The following is a 17,720-nucleotide window of genomic DNA, read 5'->3' as shown; positions in this document are numbered from 1 at the left end:
ATGTGCCCGGTTTTTTAGCTGCTGATGCAAAATTATGAAACCACATATGTATCCAGAAAAAAAATGTACTCTTGGTTCATATTGATAGAACGCTCCATTTTCGAATAAAATTAATTTGAACATTACATTGCATGACAAATACAAATGATGCTTAAAACGATCATTTTCAACCATATCAAAACTATTAAACAATAATAAAAAAAAACAACAAGAAATTGAAATGACACATTTTTAGAGTAAGTTTTCAAATAAGTTACTGTTTTGTTGGATATACAGTCTAGACCGTCTTTTTATGCTCTGGGAGGCACGAAGAATTTGAAACAGATTTTCTTTTTTGAACGGTAACTTATTTGAAAACTTACTCTAAAAATGTGTCATTTCAATTTCTTGTTGTTTTTTTTTATTATTGTTTAATAGTTTTGATATGGTTGAAAATGATCGTTTTAAGCATCATTTGTATTTGTCATGCAATGTAATGTTCAAATTAATTTTATTCGAAAATGGAGCGTTCTATCAATGTGAACCAAGAGTACCTTTTTTTTCTGGACACATATGTGGTTTCATAATTTTGCATCAGCAGCTAAAAAACCGGGCACATAAAAAAAATGTAGCATTTTTTAACTCCGACGCCCCCGTGCGGCACGCCTCTGACGAAATATTTTCCATTCAACCGCATCAGTCAATTAAGGTTTAAAAAGTATAAAATCTTACCAAATTTCATAAAGTTATCTTGCACCGTTTTGGAAATATGTCAAAATAACCATCATCAGAGTTATGTCTTTAAAGAGCCATAGATCGTTAAAAAAGCGTTTTTCGATATGTTTATATAAAGTTTTGGTGTTATTTTTGGACGTAATTTACGCTGTTTAAGTATGGTGCCTTAATTTCGGGACACCCTGTATATGGCGTTGCGGGGCTTCGTCCCGCGTCGTCTCTCCTGATTTATTCGCGACCATCTAAGGATTGACCCGAAGCCTTTCATGAAATTTGCTTCCCTTTTGTAGGCTTAGTTTACCCGGTTATGTTTTATTTTATAGACCATAGTGAAAGCTTGGCTTATTCCTTTCGAAAAAGGGACAGTTTACGAGCTCCTTTTCAGGGCGCGTTTGTACTGGTTTTAGTACAATTCTTATAGCTGGTTCACGGTTGGGAGGAGATACCTCATAAATAGAAACTGAAAATAAAATTTTACTATGATATTTTATTATATGTAAATAGGTGGACTGGAAACAGTCCTCCCCTGGTGCCCTCCGCTCAATGAAGACCCCGATTGGCCATCTAATATGTTGAGGTTTCTTCTTCGGGTTTTCTAGCTCAATTGTTGCTCAAACCTTTATCTGGCCACTCCTCCTTAAGATCTAGTCGGCATTCTGATGTCTCACAAAAGTCCATTCTGTGCAAGTGGGTCAATAGCATGTATAAGCTTTGAGAAACAGGAACTCAATTTATTGCCCTCAAATTTGATGATGCTCAAATAATCTGTAATTAGCAGATTGGCCTCCCTTCTTTGGGCACCCTGTATAGGGTTATTATTTCTTGGCCCAAATGAGCAATTTCTTTTTTGACGAGTGCGGTAACGTGTTCAGTGCGGACCTATCAGTATTTTTCATTACCCGCTTAATTTCAAATCTCCTTCATAAAAAAGTAATGTGTGGAGACTCTGAACAGACTGAAAATGAAATTAAGAATCAATGCCAATAATTCCTTAATAATACCTTCAATTTTAAGCATAGAAACGAGTTGACCTTCATGAAATAAAACTACCCAAGTCTGCCTCAGCAGGTCATTTTTCTCCACTTTAATGCTCCTACTTACCGAAAATTGCTGTAATTTTACCATTCAAATTGGTGTGAAATGTTGGATGCTGGCAACCAACATGTAATTTTCCTATCGGGCACGTAATTGATCAGTGTTCTTTAATGATGATTACCTAGTGGTGAAAATCAGCTACTTTTAACCACCAGATTTCAGTGTTGATATTTTCCAGAATAGAGCAGAAGTAATGAAGAATTTCTATAAGTCAAGAAAAGTCACTAAGTGGCCCTCGCAGGAGTAATCTTGAGTGTTGAATTTGCAAGGGAAAAGAGAGGAGAGTGAGAAGAGTCTTAGCCATTTCATATGTGCTGTAATTTAACTCTGACCCAGAATATTCCTCAATTTTTAGTCAAAATTACCAAATTTCTTCAGTTGGAAAATTCGCATATTCCTTAGACAAATATTAGCACGTCACTGAATATTAATGTTATTACGTCTTACATGTTATTGTGGTAACGATGTATCAAGTTTTTGCTTCTCACAGCTTAAAATTCGCTAATTAGCGGTTTTTTCTTGAATGTTCATACTGCTGCAAGTTTCCTTACTGAACTTGCATGATTGCAGCCTGACAAGCAATACACGCCGACTTGGGCCTTTTTAATTCACGAAATCTGATAACATCTAGATGCTGGCGTCAAAGCCCCATCATTAAGCTGTTTACGTAAATGAATGAGAAATTGCTCCGGAAAAGGCGTCAGGGCAACAGTCACTCTTTCATGCGACTCATGAGTGAAGCAGCTTGCTTTAGTGATTATCTCAAATTTATCTGTGCAAATACGTTATCGATATTTGTTTATTTATGGTTTGTTCTTGTGGTCTGTTGCATCACACCTCTCCAGATAAACCCGGTGGAGACGCTTGAAAAAGATGCCCGATAAGACCTTATAACATATTCATTATAGGTGCATGACCATAATTATAAGCTTGTCATTGATAAGTATTCAACTGTCGTCACATATTCGTTATTGATTGTTTGGTCCATTCATAAACCTGCAGGCCTTTATCTGATCCTCCGCAGGTTTATGTCTTTCAGTGGCCCTGCGTAATTGTTGTTCTGCTTTCGAAGCAAGAAAGAAGCTTAACGAGTCCCATAAATAAGATATATTTGCTTGTTTGTTTCTTGGTTTTAAAACATCAAATATTGACTTAAACTTCGTCTGAAATAGCGCACTTCTGCGACACATAAACTCAATTATAAAATACTTGAAAGTGGGGATTTAACAGAAATCGATATCGAATTGAGATGGGTAAATTCGATCCACTTCGAGAGAGGAGTAAAGAACTTTGATGGAGTGACTTTAAAATGCGCCCTTAGTTTCACGTCTGAGGTGCTTGGAAAATAAGCCTTATGAAAAGGTCTTCACTTCTTGAATTATGAAGGAAAGAAATTGCCACTTTGCGCTTTGATCTGCACGACGTCGTCACGTACAACGTCCCTTTTTCGGGCACGTTCTCCCTCCATATCATATTAATAAATAATTTTGATGCCTCAAATGGGTTGTAAGTTGTAAATATTTGGTTAAAATTTGATTTGATGTGCTAAAGCACCGAATTTGTTCCACCCATAGAAAATGTGTTTTTGTTAACTCAGGCCATGGGAGCTGAGGGCTCATCAAAACATAAATCCAGGCTTTAAACTTGGGGAAATATGCTGAGCTGGTTAAATTTGGGCCAATAAACTTGAATCGCCTTGTGAGTCTGAAGAGAAAAAAATTGCTTCCGTACGAATTTTAACAGAGTCTGATAACTTGACTTATTCAAATGAAACACCCTAGATATTGGCATTTTCTTAAGTCTGTCTGTCTTGGGGAACATTTTTACAATATTTACTCCTGCATCTCTCTCCCACAATTCTCGAGATATTTGTTTGTATATATGATTGATCGTCTGTCAGTGAGAGCGTCGAGAAACGTTTAAAAGTATTGTATTGATTAATTGTTTTCTAATAGAACACCCTGTATACCTTGAGTGTTCTGAAATCTGAAAATCTTTGGGAATGTTGTTCTGATAAAAGCAATTTTTGCCTTTTTAGGTATTTCTGAAAATATGGCTATAGCGTTGATTTAAAGACGCCTAGCTCAATATATTCGAATGAAACATCGTTTGGTCGGCTCGCGCAGGTCAGCTTTTAGGTCTACCATTCTAATTTTGAAGAAATCTAGTAGTATTCCGGCGAAAAACCCCTGCAACCTTTAAAAAGAACTACTTTAAATTTCATATGTTTTGTCATTCAAAGACAATGCATTCTAAGATGAAAACAATCGTGCATATGTAAAATCAGCTACAATAAAGCGTTTTGTTCTGTCAACAAGGCACCGAAAGCAACAATCTCCGTTGTTTATTTTTGTGATTAAATGGTGTTAAAAGGCGAATAGTTAAATTCCTTAAAGCTTTTTTAGATCAACACCATTATTGTAATATACTATTGTTGAGAGACACTCAAGGAGTGAATGCACCCAAGTCGTGTCGTTGCATAAGCTAAAACGCACTTTCACGAGAAGTTTGTTTTACTCATTAATTATCAATTAAATTCTTCCATGGAATTAATCACTATTATAGGGTCTAATTTTGGAAAAAGGCCTGGGGCAGAGCCAGCTTAAACATTTACATAGGCACTTTAATGGGACTAATTGCAAGATTATGCTTTGGAGTATGTGTTTAGTATAACACCCAGATCCCCACACGAAACCTGAACGTTTGGCCACTCAAACCTGTAATTTTCTATCGTTATGTTCGAATCTTTTCACGCTCTGCAATATGTTACATAATTTGTATTCGTTGTCGTGCTAGATCTACGTAATTTGAATTTTTTAATTGGCTAAACAAACATAGTAATGAAGATCCCTGTTACTGATTGAATCTGAACAGCCCTAAACAAACATGGAATAAAGCAATTACACCCTCCTTCGTTAGGGTGAAACAAAATCCCTCTTTTTGCCCTTATTGCCCAAGAAATTCTATTAAAAAAAGACTTCTCTTCCAGGGTTTATCGATGTATAATAAAATCGTTCGAATCTTGAGATGCCGAGGGGCATAAAAAACAGGTAAAATCGTGTTGAATAGAAGTGATTAAACGAGACGATTAGTCGAATTAGCAACACAGAGGACCACAAAAGAAACCGACCTGGTGCGGTGATGATGTTTTTCCATTCGATCGGTCTTTGAAAACGTCGGTTCGTGATCGCAGAATAGACCGGCCATTCGATATAGGTTTGATTCAGGAAATGAGCTAAAGCCCATGTTTTTTAAGTTGTGAGTTTTTTCTTTAAGGAGTCGTCAACAAAAGGACATTTTTATCTCTTCCTCTATTATTGTTTTTTGCTACGCAAAACGCGATCTTTCTCGCCAGTAAACAAAAAGTAGGAAACACTCGCATACCTACCTACGTTCTTTTGCAGTCTGTTAGAAAAAAGGGAGAGTCTCGAGGCCTTGACTATACTTTTGGTACGGCCACCCTGCCATTAATTTTTTATTGTTCCTGCGACATTGTTTCTGATTTTTCGAAAGCTTAAAGCCACGAGTCAGTCCCCTTTAAACATCTTGACCATCTTTGACCATCCCATACTGCAGCTATAACCAGAAATAATAAAGACCCTCGAACGCTCGTTGAGGCCCGGTTTTAATTAGCTGGAAGCATTGTTGTGATCGCCTTAAACTTCGAAAATAATTAATAATCTCGTTGGTTGTCTGCCTCGTTTACTGCCGACTTTTAAATAGGGACTCTTTAATTCGACTGCCAAAGGGCGACAGCTAGTTTGCGCTCATTTGGCTCGATTAAAAGTCAACCTCTTTATTTACCCCCCATGGCTAGATATGGTTTTATTGTTGCACGTAGAAGGCAATATTTCCATCCAAACAAAAAAACGGGAGCAGAGGAGATTCATAACGGTCCATCAGGCCAGAACAGGCAAAAACGTGAGCGGAAGCTCAAAAGGCTCTTTTAATAACTATCAGCATCACCCCGGGCGGAAAAAGATTTAGAGAAGGATCGGGAATCCGTTGTTTACTCCATAACGCTGCGAACAAAATGAATTTGTCTGGAACCGTTAAAAATGAGTGATAAATGATTTGCCACTCTTGGATTTGTTGAAGGAATGACGTAAGGGAGCTTTTCTCCTATATAAGGGATTCAATCGATACCACTCGGCCGAAACGTTTTATTGTCAAAACGTGAGTTTCTTGCTCCACACCTTGGCCCATTAATTAATTTAGTGGTGCCTGGACCGCGGATTTCCTACAAAAGGATCAGGCCCTTTAACATCCGGCAACTTGTCAGGTTTCAGTGGTCCTTAGTAGAGGCGCTGCTCTGAAAGCTTTACGCCTGTTTGGAGCAGATTACAACTGTTTGAAGTTTCTTAAACTTAATGCCTTAAATACCATATTCTCCAGTAAAATTTAAACATCTTGTTACATGGCAAAAGCACTTTCTATTATGTCCAATGGCACGTAAAGCCTACAGCTTTAACGGTTTTCGAGAGTTTGCTTTCTTGCCCATCTTGCCGCATTTCTAATGCATTGCTTTTTGCATATCGAGCTGCAAAATTTCTTTCTCAATAAAAGCACAAAATTCAGAAGAAGAAAAAATGAACAACATTTGCCTCATCGCTAAGCTCTGTTTATCATGGAGCGACACTTTTTTATTATTTACGAGCGAGTTAGCCGGAACAAACAGCCCAATAAAATCGAGTTTCAATTTCATTTTCCGGCCGAAAACGAATAAAAAACTTATCACTTATCTCGCTTTTAATCTGGGATCAGATAGATAAATCAAAGACACTAAACTCCGTTATATTGCCAATTTGATGTTTTGACTTCCCTCGATCGCCGGCTATTTGGCAATAGGAAAAAATATTTCAAAAAAACGTTATGAAATGAAAAACCAGACGAAAAAAACCAACTACTTCACTTAGAAATAGAAACGACTATTCAATGCCTGCATCCTGGATACTACGCCACTGTTTTAGTGCCATATATTCGCTTTAACTATAACATGTAAGTACTTCATATCCATAGTAATTTACAGCATTATTTCGGGATAATCAAAGGCGCACAATAACTGTTTTGTGGACTTTAACACAGGAATTTGTCAACATCTAAAGCCTCCGATTTCACAACATTTTAAGTTCCAACAAAGTATACTCCGCCCAGGTTTGTATAGTATGATATATTATCAGTTTAAGTATCTTTTATTTCCATTGCCATTTGCAGCATAGTTTATTAAAGTCCAAAGGCGCACTAGACGGTACCAGGCGTACCGGTATCAACTGCCATTCATAGTTTCTATAAAGTCAGCAAGAATGGTATTTATCTAAGAACTCAATTTACGAATTTAAACCTAGAATTAAATCGACTCCAAATTCTGATGATAATCGTTCTACTAACTTGAGTGCAAGTGTGGTAGAGATTGGTACTACCCACGCATACCACAATCTCATTCATGTTTAACCGAAAAAATCTGCAACCAATGATCACCGACCAAAACCACAACCTCTTCTTTGGTCGTCTTCGCCGAAGAAGTGGTCGAGGTCCGAGATTTACCATCAACCACCAGCGGGATCGTAGGCGTTCGGAGCTTATCGGCCCATCCGCTATTGGTCCAGCTTTCCTCCCGTTTAGGGCCACTGCCGGGACTTCGGCAGTGGCAAACCGTCCGCTGTTGTGTTTACTGCTCCGCCGAAGAGCTCGACGATCCGGTTGCGCTCTCGTCTCACGCGAATTTCCCGATTTCCGCCGCTGTTTTCCTTCTTCGGTTGAGATGTTGTGGTGGTTGTGGTTCGGTGTATGACGTCATAGTTGATTGTCCTGTGAGATTTTCTGGTTGCACTGGTGACTATGAAAATGGTGTGGTTAGTGCTTTGGCGACTGGTACAGATTTTGGTGTTGGTGGCGTTCGGATGCTGTTCAGGATTCAGTGGGGTTGCCAAGGGTGATGAGGAAGCTGGTAATGCATTTTTTTATTCTTTTTCTTTAATTTAGAGCAAATTAAAAAAAATCCTAAAGGGTCAATGGATAAAGCGTGCCACCAGTCAACGTCATCTTGAAAACAACTTTTTTAACTGGAAAAAAAACAGATGGACAATTCTGAAAATTGCTCTATCTCTGGTTGGTTTTTAGACATTTTTATCCGTATACTAATTGAAATGTTTAGAAAAAAATTAAGAGATTAAAAAAATTAAATTCTCGAAATTTAATTTTTTGACACTAGGTATAAAATTTTGAACACCACATATAATGCGGATCTAAAGCAAGGTTCCTCGTGGGTTGCTATTTCAGGTTTGGACCTGAAAATGAATTTGCCGAATTTTGGGGAGGAATTTCCATAGTATTTTAAATTGAATCAATGATGTTTAGCAGCGTCAAAAGCCTGTATCACATCCGACAAGATTGTAGATCTCCTAAACTTAGAACCAACACTTCGCGCGATTTTATCAGTGCTTGGTAAAATTTCCCATCCCGCATCCCATGGAATTTGTTTTAGAATTCTCATGCAAAAATTCTTATGCATTAATTAAATCGCAGCAAGAAGTTTCCTCGACTGTATTGCCCATTCCTCCAGCAATCATTTGAAGAGTTACTTTTATTTGTTTAATTCTGTTTCATTCTCATCTATTTCAATTTATTCTTGTAACTTTTCTCTCCCTCTATCTCTCTCTGCCTCCGTTTCTGTCTCTCTCTCTCTCTCTCTCTCTCTCTGTCTCCGTTTCTGTCTCTCTCTCTCTCTCTCAGTCTTCGTTTCTGTCTCTCTCTCTCTTTCCCTCTTCCTCTTTCTCTTTAATAAGAGCTGTTATATACAGTGTGTCCCAAATTTTCTTATCCAGCAATTTTGCCAAAACCTGGTCAAGAGAGAGCAACGGTTTAAGCCCAAAAGTTATAAGATGGGAACATAAGTATAGGTCAAAGATTTTAATATAATATTTCAACTTACGTAATGTGGCCCAAAAGAGCGCAATAGAATTGAGCTTTTTTATTTTAAGTGGAACCCCCTGTGTATTGGTGCATTTTTTGATTCCTCGCAAATTTTTAAATTATTTCGTTGATAAATATTTTGAAACACACGCTACAAATTCACTGTTACTCCTGGATACCTTCATAGTTCGATGGAGACGAGATAGAAGCATTAAACACTCCAGACGCGTTGTTACGCTGTTTAGCAATAGCATAAACCCTTTGATAAAGCCAAGGCTCTTTCTCTCTATTTATACCTAAGGTTACCACTATATTGCCTCAAAAGATTAATTCACTGATACACAGGTAAACTTACATATTTCATATCATAATAAATAGCTCAATGTTACGAGATTACTCCTCGACTTCCTCGCCTCATTGGACATGCAATTTATTGCAATTAAGAGATCCATTAATTAACCAGGTTTATGCACTTAATCGGTTACGTTTCAATTTGTTTCGAGTTTAGACAGACGCTTTTAACTAAACCCTCAAACCATATCTTTACTTGAGTTCAGTTTGCAAGGAGACATAATTTTTTATTGACGTAGAAAAAGTGGGCTCATGTCTAAAGTGACTGAGTTAGCAATTTTGTAGAGATTAAGATTGAAATCTTGACCGCAATAAGGCCAGCTGTTAACGACCAGAAACTGTCATTTCCTAGATTTCTATAATGAATAAATTATTACATACTTCTTTTCCAATGATCTAATTACAGACTCGAGCTGAAGCAATTAATAAACTCGTTATACTAAACCATCAGACTGCAGGAGGAAAGTTCAATCAAAGCGTGGAATTTTTCTTAAATTTATAGGGATCCGCCTTAAACGAGCCCTTCGTGGAATAAACTACATCCATTCCTCGAAAGATACAGGACATAATAGTGCTCCCTGGGGGCTCGCTAAATAAATACATAAGACGATAGTTTAGTGGAAATTGATGGTGTCTAGAAACTTCCATTCCCAGGCATTTTAAGTTTATTGGGCAATTCTTTCGGGCAGGTGAACTACCTTTAGCCATCATTACCAATTCAGTTAAGTATCTAATAGGGCCTGCATCATGCAGGCCAATAAACATCCTCTAATTAAAACTACACTCCTTCGGCTAACATATGCTTAAATGCACTTAATCGGATTTTACGGGGTCTGAATTAAACTGGGAGCATTAAGCCGGCCTTAATGTGTCGAGTTTTCAGTTTTGACTTGTTCTGCTGGAAAATTAAAACATCCTTCTTCGATTAAAACAAATTCCTGCTACTGCCTCACTTTCGGCGAAAAAAGGAATTCCTAAAGGAAACAACGAAGATTTTCCCGGATTAATTAATGTCAGGGTGACTCAACAATCGAAAACGCACTTGTGCCTTAAAAGGTTTATTGAATATCAATTATAAATAATTCAATAACTCTGAAAATGACGAGGGGAGTTTGTGTAATAAATATCTAATTAGCCAAGAGGAGCTCCAAGGTAGCTGACTAATAGCCTTACTTGCTTACGCTTAATCAATTTGAGGCCTTAGGAGGGCCTTCAGAGAATTGGATGGTTTAGACGTTAATAATTATTAGATGCATGTTCAAAAAACGTGAGTGGTTCTGACATATTCTGAAATTTCAGAATCGGTTTTATACGATTCATCAATTTATCGCTTGCAAGCACGCTCAGCCATAAATTGATACGACTCATAAAATCTTTCCTTCTATACTTATTACGTAAATAACCATTACGATTATGAAATTATTTGTCTCTGTAGCAGCTCTATCTCTTATTGTTCAACCGTTCCTCTTTTCTTTTCTTCAGTCAGTTATTCAAACTCATGAATTTCAAAATAACTGCCTCTACACCCAGAAGCCCATGAGAATAGATAGAGCTTATTTGGAAATTCAAGCGGCCCTCTCTCTTCATCTTTCACGAGTGTTCCTCTTTAAGGTTTCCCAGCAACTTATGCCCACTCTGGAGCTGAAGGATCAAGTGCCACGCAACCATCTTTGCGTCCATCAAAGTATGAAAGTTCATTTGAAAATTTTATCAGCTCTAAGTTTGGTTCTTCAATCGTTTCCATCTTTTAAAAAATTCATCACCGAAGTTAAGAAATTCTAAAGGTCGAGATGGAAAATGTCCTCTCTGCTTTCGATACACCAGAATAATAAGGGCATTTAATTAAGATGATTTAATTGCTCTATCTGTTTTTCATCAACGATCTTTCTAAACTCTAAATCAGGCGTGATTCTATCCAATAAGAGAGAGTTTATTAAAAAATATTATTCTTTTAAAAGTTTCCTGTTGTGTTTCAGTGATTTTTACCAACTTTACAAGTGCAAAATACAAGACACCTCTGCCTCTTCTTTTTCAAACGCTGTCCTTGTCCTTCAGCATTTTTCCACAATTACGACAAATTCTAATATAACTGAAAATAGCTTCGAATTCAGAAAACTATAAGGATCAGATATCTATTTATGGGAATATTTTAACAGTTCTGTTTCTAACTCTTCTATCTTGCCTCTGGCATTTCCAGCTAATTTTGCAAACTCTATATGTGAAAGCAGACGCCTCCATATAAGCGGTGGGAGAGTTTATTGCGACATTATAGCTGCTCTATCTCCTGTCTCTCAATTTTCGAAGTTTTAGTGGTTGAACCTCATCTTCAACGATTTTTCCTCTCCTGTTTATATTCTTGTACCGATTTAGGCATCAGTGAATCCAGTCAATATTAGAGATATAATCAAGATTTGTTTGAACTCTTAGCTGAAACTGAACATGATTCCTCGTATTGTATGTGATTGTATACAGCAAGTTAGAAGTAAAACTTCCCCAAACTTTGTTTACCCATCCATTTTGCCGCAGAATAGAATTAAATTACTTGGCAGAGAGAAATTCCATTTTGTAATAGTTAACTCGGTTAGCGTTCCCCCAATATTTGCCCTCTTTGATGTCCCGTCTTTCTACTAATCCTTAACTTATTACAACATAATCCGATGTTCAGTTTTTCGGTAGAATCAGAGGCGGGACAAGACTTAGAAGGACGGTGTTAATGCCCGACTAAAAAGAACTGTAGTGTCGAAAAGGCTCTTTCATTCTTTTTAAAGGGATAATAAAAAGGGAGGTTTTGTTTTGCAATTTGCCGAGTCATGGAAACAGATTATGAGTGTATGCCATCAAGACGAAATGGAGAGCTCCATGAATATTTAAGCGACGCAGTTAAAGCACGGAGATTTTCTTCTCTGTCTTAGTGGGCATTTTTCAATTGCGCCATTGCTTCTAATCGTGCATAACTTACTTAATCAATTCCACTTGTTTGTAACAATAAATAATGCACTGCTAGAACAACGTAATTAATAATTTATAACCCTGGGAATTATTGGCCTTTAAATGTATATTATACACTTGGCGCCACTTCTTGACAAGCAGCAGCGTTTACTTTCAGATTTTCCGCAGTGTAAAGGACAATTTATGCATGATTTGCCAGCATTTGAGCAGTGCAATTAATTTTTGTAACGTTTTAATTAGCTGAGCAAAAAACCTTATGCGAGATAATTAAAAAATCTCGGTGAGGTTATTAAATATTAAATCGAAGCTGTAACGAAGCCCTCGCGGGGCTGTAATGGAAACTTCTTATGCAGCTCCAAAGAACTTTTGTCACCGACCGCAATAATTAATCCCCAGGTAAAAAGGGATTCATCAATTCGAGGGGAACAAAAGGAAATCAAGTCAATAATAGCCATTTTCGAAGTCTGGAAGTAAAAAATCCCCATTTCAGCGCTCGATCAGTTTTCCCTTAATTAGATTTTCTTTGGGAGTCTGGACAATAAATCAAACACTCGTAAATAAGTCATTCATGGTTGGTAAATAGGCAAGAATTATCCTGAATGGGATTCATCGATCGAAGCTCTTGATTTTTCTAGAATAACAGTAATATGATTGATGAGACTTCCGCCCATTAAAGTCGCGTTAGCGGGCTTTGTATGCAGCCCTCTTATTAGTGCTGGGCAAAAACAAAAAAGGGCTAATCATGGGGATATCGGCAGGATTTTTATTTGAGTGCCATTCAATTGAATTATGTGCTATTTAGATGGAATCATTGTAGGGGGGTTTTAACCTGGCCATTAACCTTCTTTGAACAGTTTTCAAAAGGATGCTCCCGATATAGCGACTCGAAACTCACAAAACCATGAACTTGTCAATCCGCAAATTCACTTATCAAAAATGAATCATTGTCAGCTGTCATACAGCTTCTATGACAGTGTTGAACGTTGACAACAATGACACCTGGGAAGCCATCAATGCTAAGCTGATATTTACGTGTATAACGATTTTCTTTCAAACCGCTTTCTGAGGCGACCTACGCCAATGGCTTTAATGCCGTTTTGTAGTCCAAAATTTAATGTAAGAGTTTCCATTATCTCTAAATTACATTCACCACCAGCTACTTAATTAAATTCCTTAAACCATTTAGAGAATTGCAACTCCCTAATTGCCTTGGACCACCTGGCTCACCGCCCCTAAACAATGCCCAACAATCCCAGTCCGGCCCTGAGTCGAGGAAATATTCGTTCACATCTCAATTTAGACCAGTTTCCTTTTATACAAACCTCCTTTTCACTTAATGAATGGAAACCGGGCACGATTTCCAAGGTGGCCACTTGACGCACATATTAAATGACCTTATCGGGTTCTCATGTCTTTCGATGGCGTTAAATTATGAATTTAATTATGTATGTTGTTTTTTTCGTCCCAGATCGGGTTTCATCAAATCTCAACCGACTGGTATAAATTTTACCGCAACGCCACTGTATTTTTTTTTAAATAAAGAAATTCCTTTTTAGATATATCAGACATGCAGTTGATGAATCGATTATTGCTGTTGAGCAAATACTGATAGGGTACTTCCTCGAGTTCACAGTTTCTTATGTAAATGTTGGTTTTAGATATATACTGGATAGATTTCAGTTATCTCGAGAAACTTAATCTCCGCCCCTGACCCTGGTAAAACGACCCATTTCATTAATCCGGAACAAAAGGTATATGTATATGTTTGCTGCAGCTTTGCCAAGGGCTTAAGCGGGGATCGAAAAGGGCCATTGTTGGGAGCTGTGGTTTATCTCGTTTACTCTTTGATGAATATTCAGGACAGTGCGCCGAAAAGAAACTCAATAAATGTCAACGAAAGTTCTTAATAAGACTGGAAATTTTGCGGGCCCATGTAACCTTAATTAAGTTACCTTAAGCTAAACTATCAAGGAGGACGATGTTTTGTATTGTAATTTTATCCGACCGCGAAACAGATGGAGTTTGTGAAAGTTTTCCCTCAAAGTTTCCTCAATATAATTAGTGACTAAGATTGCCTTTAAGTTTCTAACAATGCTTGACATTTTATCAATTTGTGCTGCTCCAGAATATTTACTTCCAGAGATTAAAAGAAAAAATACCTTTATCTGATAAGATACTTGCCGTAGGTGTCTCCTTGGACCGGAATTTAATTGGTTTCTTCGATGTATTTTTATGCAAAATGGGAACTTTTGCATTGAATGGTCGTGCCCAGTAAAAAATCCGCAATTTCCCTACAATTTTAAATGGAAATTTGCCGACAGTAGGCTTCGATGACACAAAAGCACCAAGGATCCAATAGCTATTGATACTTCCCTCATGTATAGTAAATAAACGCAAGGCGTGAATATTCCACTGAATGCAATGAATTCGAGGTTTATGGCACATGTTTTTCGCTTGAAAATAGTAACGAAGTCCCGGTTTCGTAATAAGCATTTTGAGGTCGAACTGACGTACGTGGATACCAAAGAGTGCATTTTCCAAACGCTCAAAGGCACAAAAACAATTGGCTCAACTTTAAAGCATATAAGTCGTGTAAAGTCCGAAAATTGAAAGAAGTTTCCTTTGGGGGAGCTTTCGAAAGCTCCGGAAACGAACATGCACGGAGAAGTTCTGGCGGAGTAATTAATTTATTGCCAAAAGTTCCTCGAGCGGTCGTCGATTTTACAGTAATGCGCCAAATTCCAATTATGTACCTTGCCTTGGAGAACTTCTTCGGATAATTAGGCCACCGACAGCGATACAATCGAACCGGATAATTGTTGTTTCGATTAATCAATGTTTATTTGTTATTACCACTCCGATCGGATCATAGAGGGGGTCTTAATTGGAACGTTTTCAATGAGGTAATTAGAACGCGCCCTCTTAGTTGAGGGGACAACGATTCGCATCTACGAATGAATCACTGAAGAATGTGCCATTAAACCATTGACGAAGTGGAACAACAAGAAAATAAGGAATTTACTAGATTCAATTAATCTATATGAAAAATGTGGGGGCAGCTGTTAAAAGATCAAATTTGATGCATCGTTTTATCAACTACAAAACAACATGGATCAGTGAACAACATCATCAATCTTTTATGTTGCTTAGGGTTCAATATTAGCGATGGGTGCAATCCAGACTATAAACAAAAGATCATATCTTCTGCTTTCTCTCTCAAGTCATGGAAGAGCGCGCTCGTGAAGTCTTCTGTTTGTTTCTTGTTTCTAATTTTCACAGATCTTTACCCGGGTTTATGGAATCTTCACTGCTTGCCGATTTTAATGTAAAGACCGTGTCATATTGCCTGTATCTCTCTTCTTCTTCCTCTCCCTTTCCTTCTCTCTCTCTATCCCCCCCCCCCTTTTCTCACTAATTTACCACTAATTTATCACTGTTCCAAGAAATCTTAATTTTCTCTCTAAATCCATTCACTTAAGTAAATTTATGCTGGCTAGCTCCGTCTATGAATCTTTCGACAGGCCAATAATTGCTCCTTAAGAACCCCAGGTGCCGACGGATAAACCATAGTTTCGTTAAGTAAGGAGGTTCATAATAAAAGCTGTGGATTTATTTTGCGGCGCATTTTTAAAGCGAACCGAGACATTTGACCCATAAAGGAATATTCCGAATACTTGAGTAGCTCCTAGCGAGCTGAAAAATAATATGTAATTTCAACATCATTTGAGAGGTGGTGTTCAAGAGTCTCACATCAAAATAATCGGTCGTTTTCAATGGAATGAAACTTTCACGGCACATATCTGGATGATGCGGAAACGTTAGCAATTTAGCCTAATTTAGGTAAAAATTCACATGAAGCGGAAAAATTAATTTGCGAGCTAAGCCAGGATAACTTGCGAGGGAGGTTAATTAAAAAATAACAAACGTGAGAACGAGGTTGCCGAAATGTGTCCTAAAAGCGAGTTTTGTTGTTCCAGTCCAATCAGCTCATATTTTTAAAAAGCTATTGTGTTGGGATTAAGTAAACAGTTCTGCGAGTTGTGGAAAAGTAAATGGGAATATTTTACGCATTGTTTCAAGCAACCGAGTTGAAAATTGTTTAGATTCAGGGAAATCCATTGGGCGAGATTAAACTATTATTGTCTTCATATAACGAGCTATTTATTCATGTGTATTGTTATGTCCTAGTTTGAATGAAAATAAAGACCCAGTGGCATAGAATCGGCTCTATCTCAAACCCGCAGCCAAGGCTTATCGATTTTCCCCGAACAAAAGTCGTCAAAAAATGCAAATTGCTTATTTATCTCATCCGCAATAGCCAGGGTCGTTATGGGGTTGAAAAACATGCTGCCCCCCCCCCCCATATTTCTATTCAACTTGAGGTCTCTCGAGTCCCCAATCATAGCGGATAAATGACGCTGGGGAATGCTCAACTTCTTCACTTTAGTAGCTTAAACCTAGCCAACATTTAGTGCTTTGTACGGGTGTAACGTAGTCGGTATATCACAATATATAGAGCTGAAAGAGCCGTCAAAAAGTCGACACGTAGCAGCTGAAATATTTGCACCAACTTTCTTTCTTGTCTGTGCCGGGACGGGGGTGCGAGAGGCAAAGAAGGGAAGGGAGGTTGGAAAAGTTTTCGTTCCAGGAACATAATAAGTACCTACGTTTCACAAAACAGAGAGTAATACATGATGTACGACACCATATATTAAGCTCGGAACACATACCGGGAATGCTTGGCGCAATTTATCATCGGGCTTACTTGTAATAGTTACTGGAAACTTCCTGGACCAAATTGTCTGCTGTCTTTGAACAGGTGCGAGGCTTTTGGGATAATTTAATTTGCGACCCATCTTCCTTTGGAATCGAGACGGGATTAGTACTATTGTCGAGGATTGAATTTTCTGAAGATAGAAGACCTGTCAAAAGAGGTCAACAAAGGAATCGCGATTAAGTACAGTGGGGAGAGGTAATAATAGCCCATGTATACGAATAAATGCAAATATAGGGAATTAAGTGCTATTATGCATGAGCTATGCCAGGGCTCGTCATACATACACACACACACACACACCTTATCTGTTGAAATACATCTTGATGGGGCATATAATTTTTAATGCATAATCCCCGGACTTAACAAGCAGGTATTGGAGATAAATTGGGTGACCAAACTCTTTTAACTAATCAAAGATCTCTCAGTTAACTGTGGCTGGATCGCCGACCCTTAACTGCTTTAACACTGCTTTGTATTATCCCAGCACATGCTTTATTGTCTCTGACGAATGCACAAAAGTCAATGAAACGGCACAAAAGATCCTCGCCCCTTTTTCGCCGCCAAAGCTACAAAAAGCCCCATTCAGGGGCCACACCTTTATGCATCACCATTTCAGCGCTAGAGAACAATTCACCCAAAAACAATCGAATCGATTTGATTGGGAGCGTGTAACACGCAAATTGCTCACCTCTGGCACAGCCTCTGACCTAACTCAATTATGCTCTTAAGCCCCTCTAACCAGATTATATTTAATTTATCTGGAGCTAACTCGATGTGTTGACACACTCGGTATTAAGCCGCTTTCGAAGAGGGCCTGTGTCAATCCTGTCCGGGGCTTATCTTGTTGTCGTCTATGCAAATACGTTTTGATATAGACCGAGTTATGTGTGACGAGCCACTTTGATTGGATTCTATGGGGGAG

At 38.0% G+C, this 17,720-nt stretch overlaps 2 protein-coding genes across 4 annotated transcripts in view; one reads left to right on the top strand and one right to left on the bottom strand.

The window, feature by feature from the left end:
* LOC136420127 (myrosinase 1-like) overlaps positions 1–17,720 on the bottom strand; it is an 86,908-nt gene that overhangs the window by 9,737 nt on the left and 59,451 nt on the right. The gene's annotated exons all lie outside the window — the stretch shown is intronic.
* Positions 7,468–17,720, top strand: part of side-VIII (sidestep VIII) — a 137,805-nt gene continuing 127,552 nt past the window's right edge. For all 3 annotated transcript variants that reach the window (XM_066406896.1, XM_066406895.1, XM_066406894.1), the window contains exon 1: positions 7,468–7,756. In XM_066406896.1, the coding sequence (XP_066262993.1) occupies positions 7,648–7,756 (109 nt within the window). In that variant the 5' untranslated portion in view covers positions 7,468–7,647. The remainder of the gene's footprint in view (positions 7,757–17,720) is intronic.

The sequence above is a fragment of the Euwallacea similis genome, chromosome 3 (genome assembly GCF_039881205.1).
Source record: "Euwallacea similis isolate ESF13 chromosome 3, ESF131.1, whole genome shotgun sequence".
NCBI lineage: Eukaryota > Metazoa > Arthropoda > Insecta > Coleoptera > Curculionidae > Euwallacea > Euwallacea similis.
Note: the sequence above shows the minus strand (reverse complement) of the source record. Positions and strands in the feature narration are given on the sequence as shown.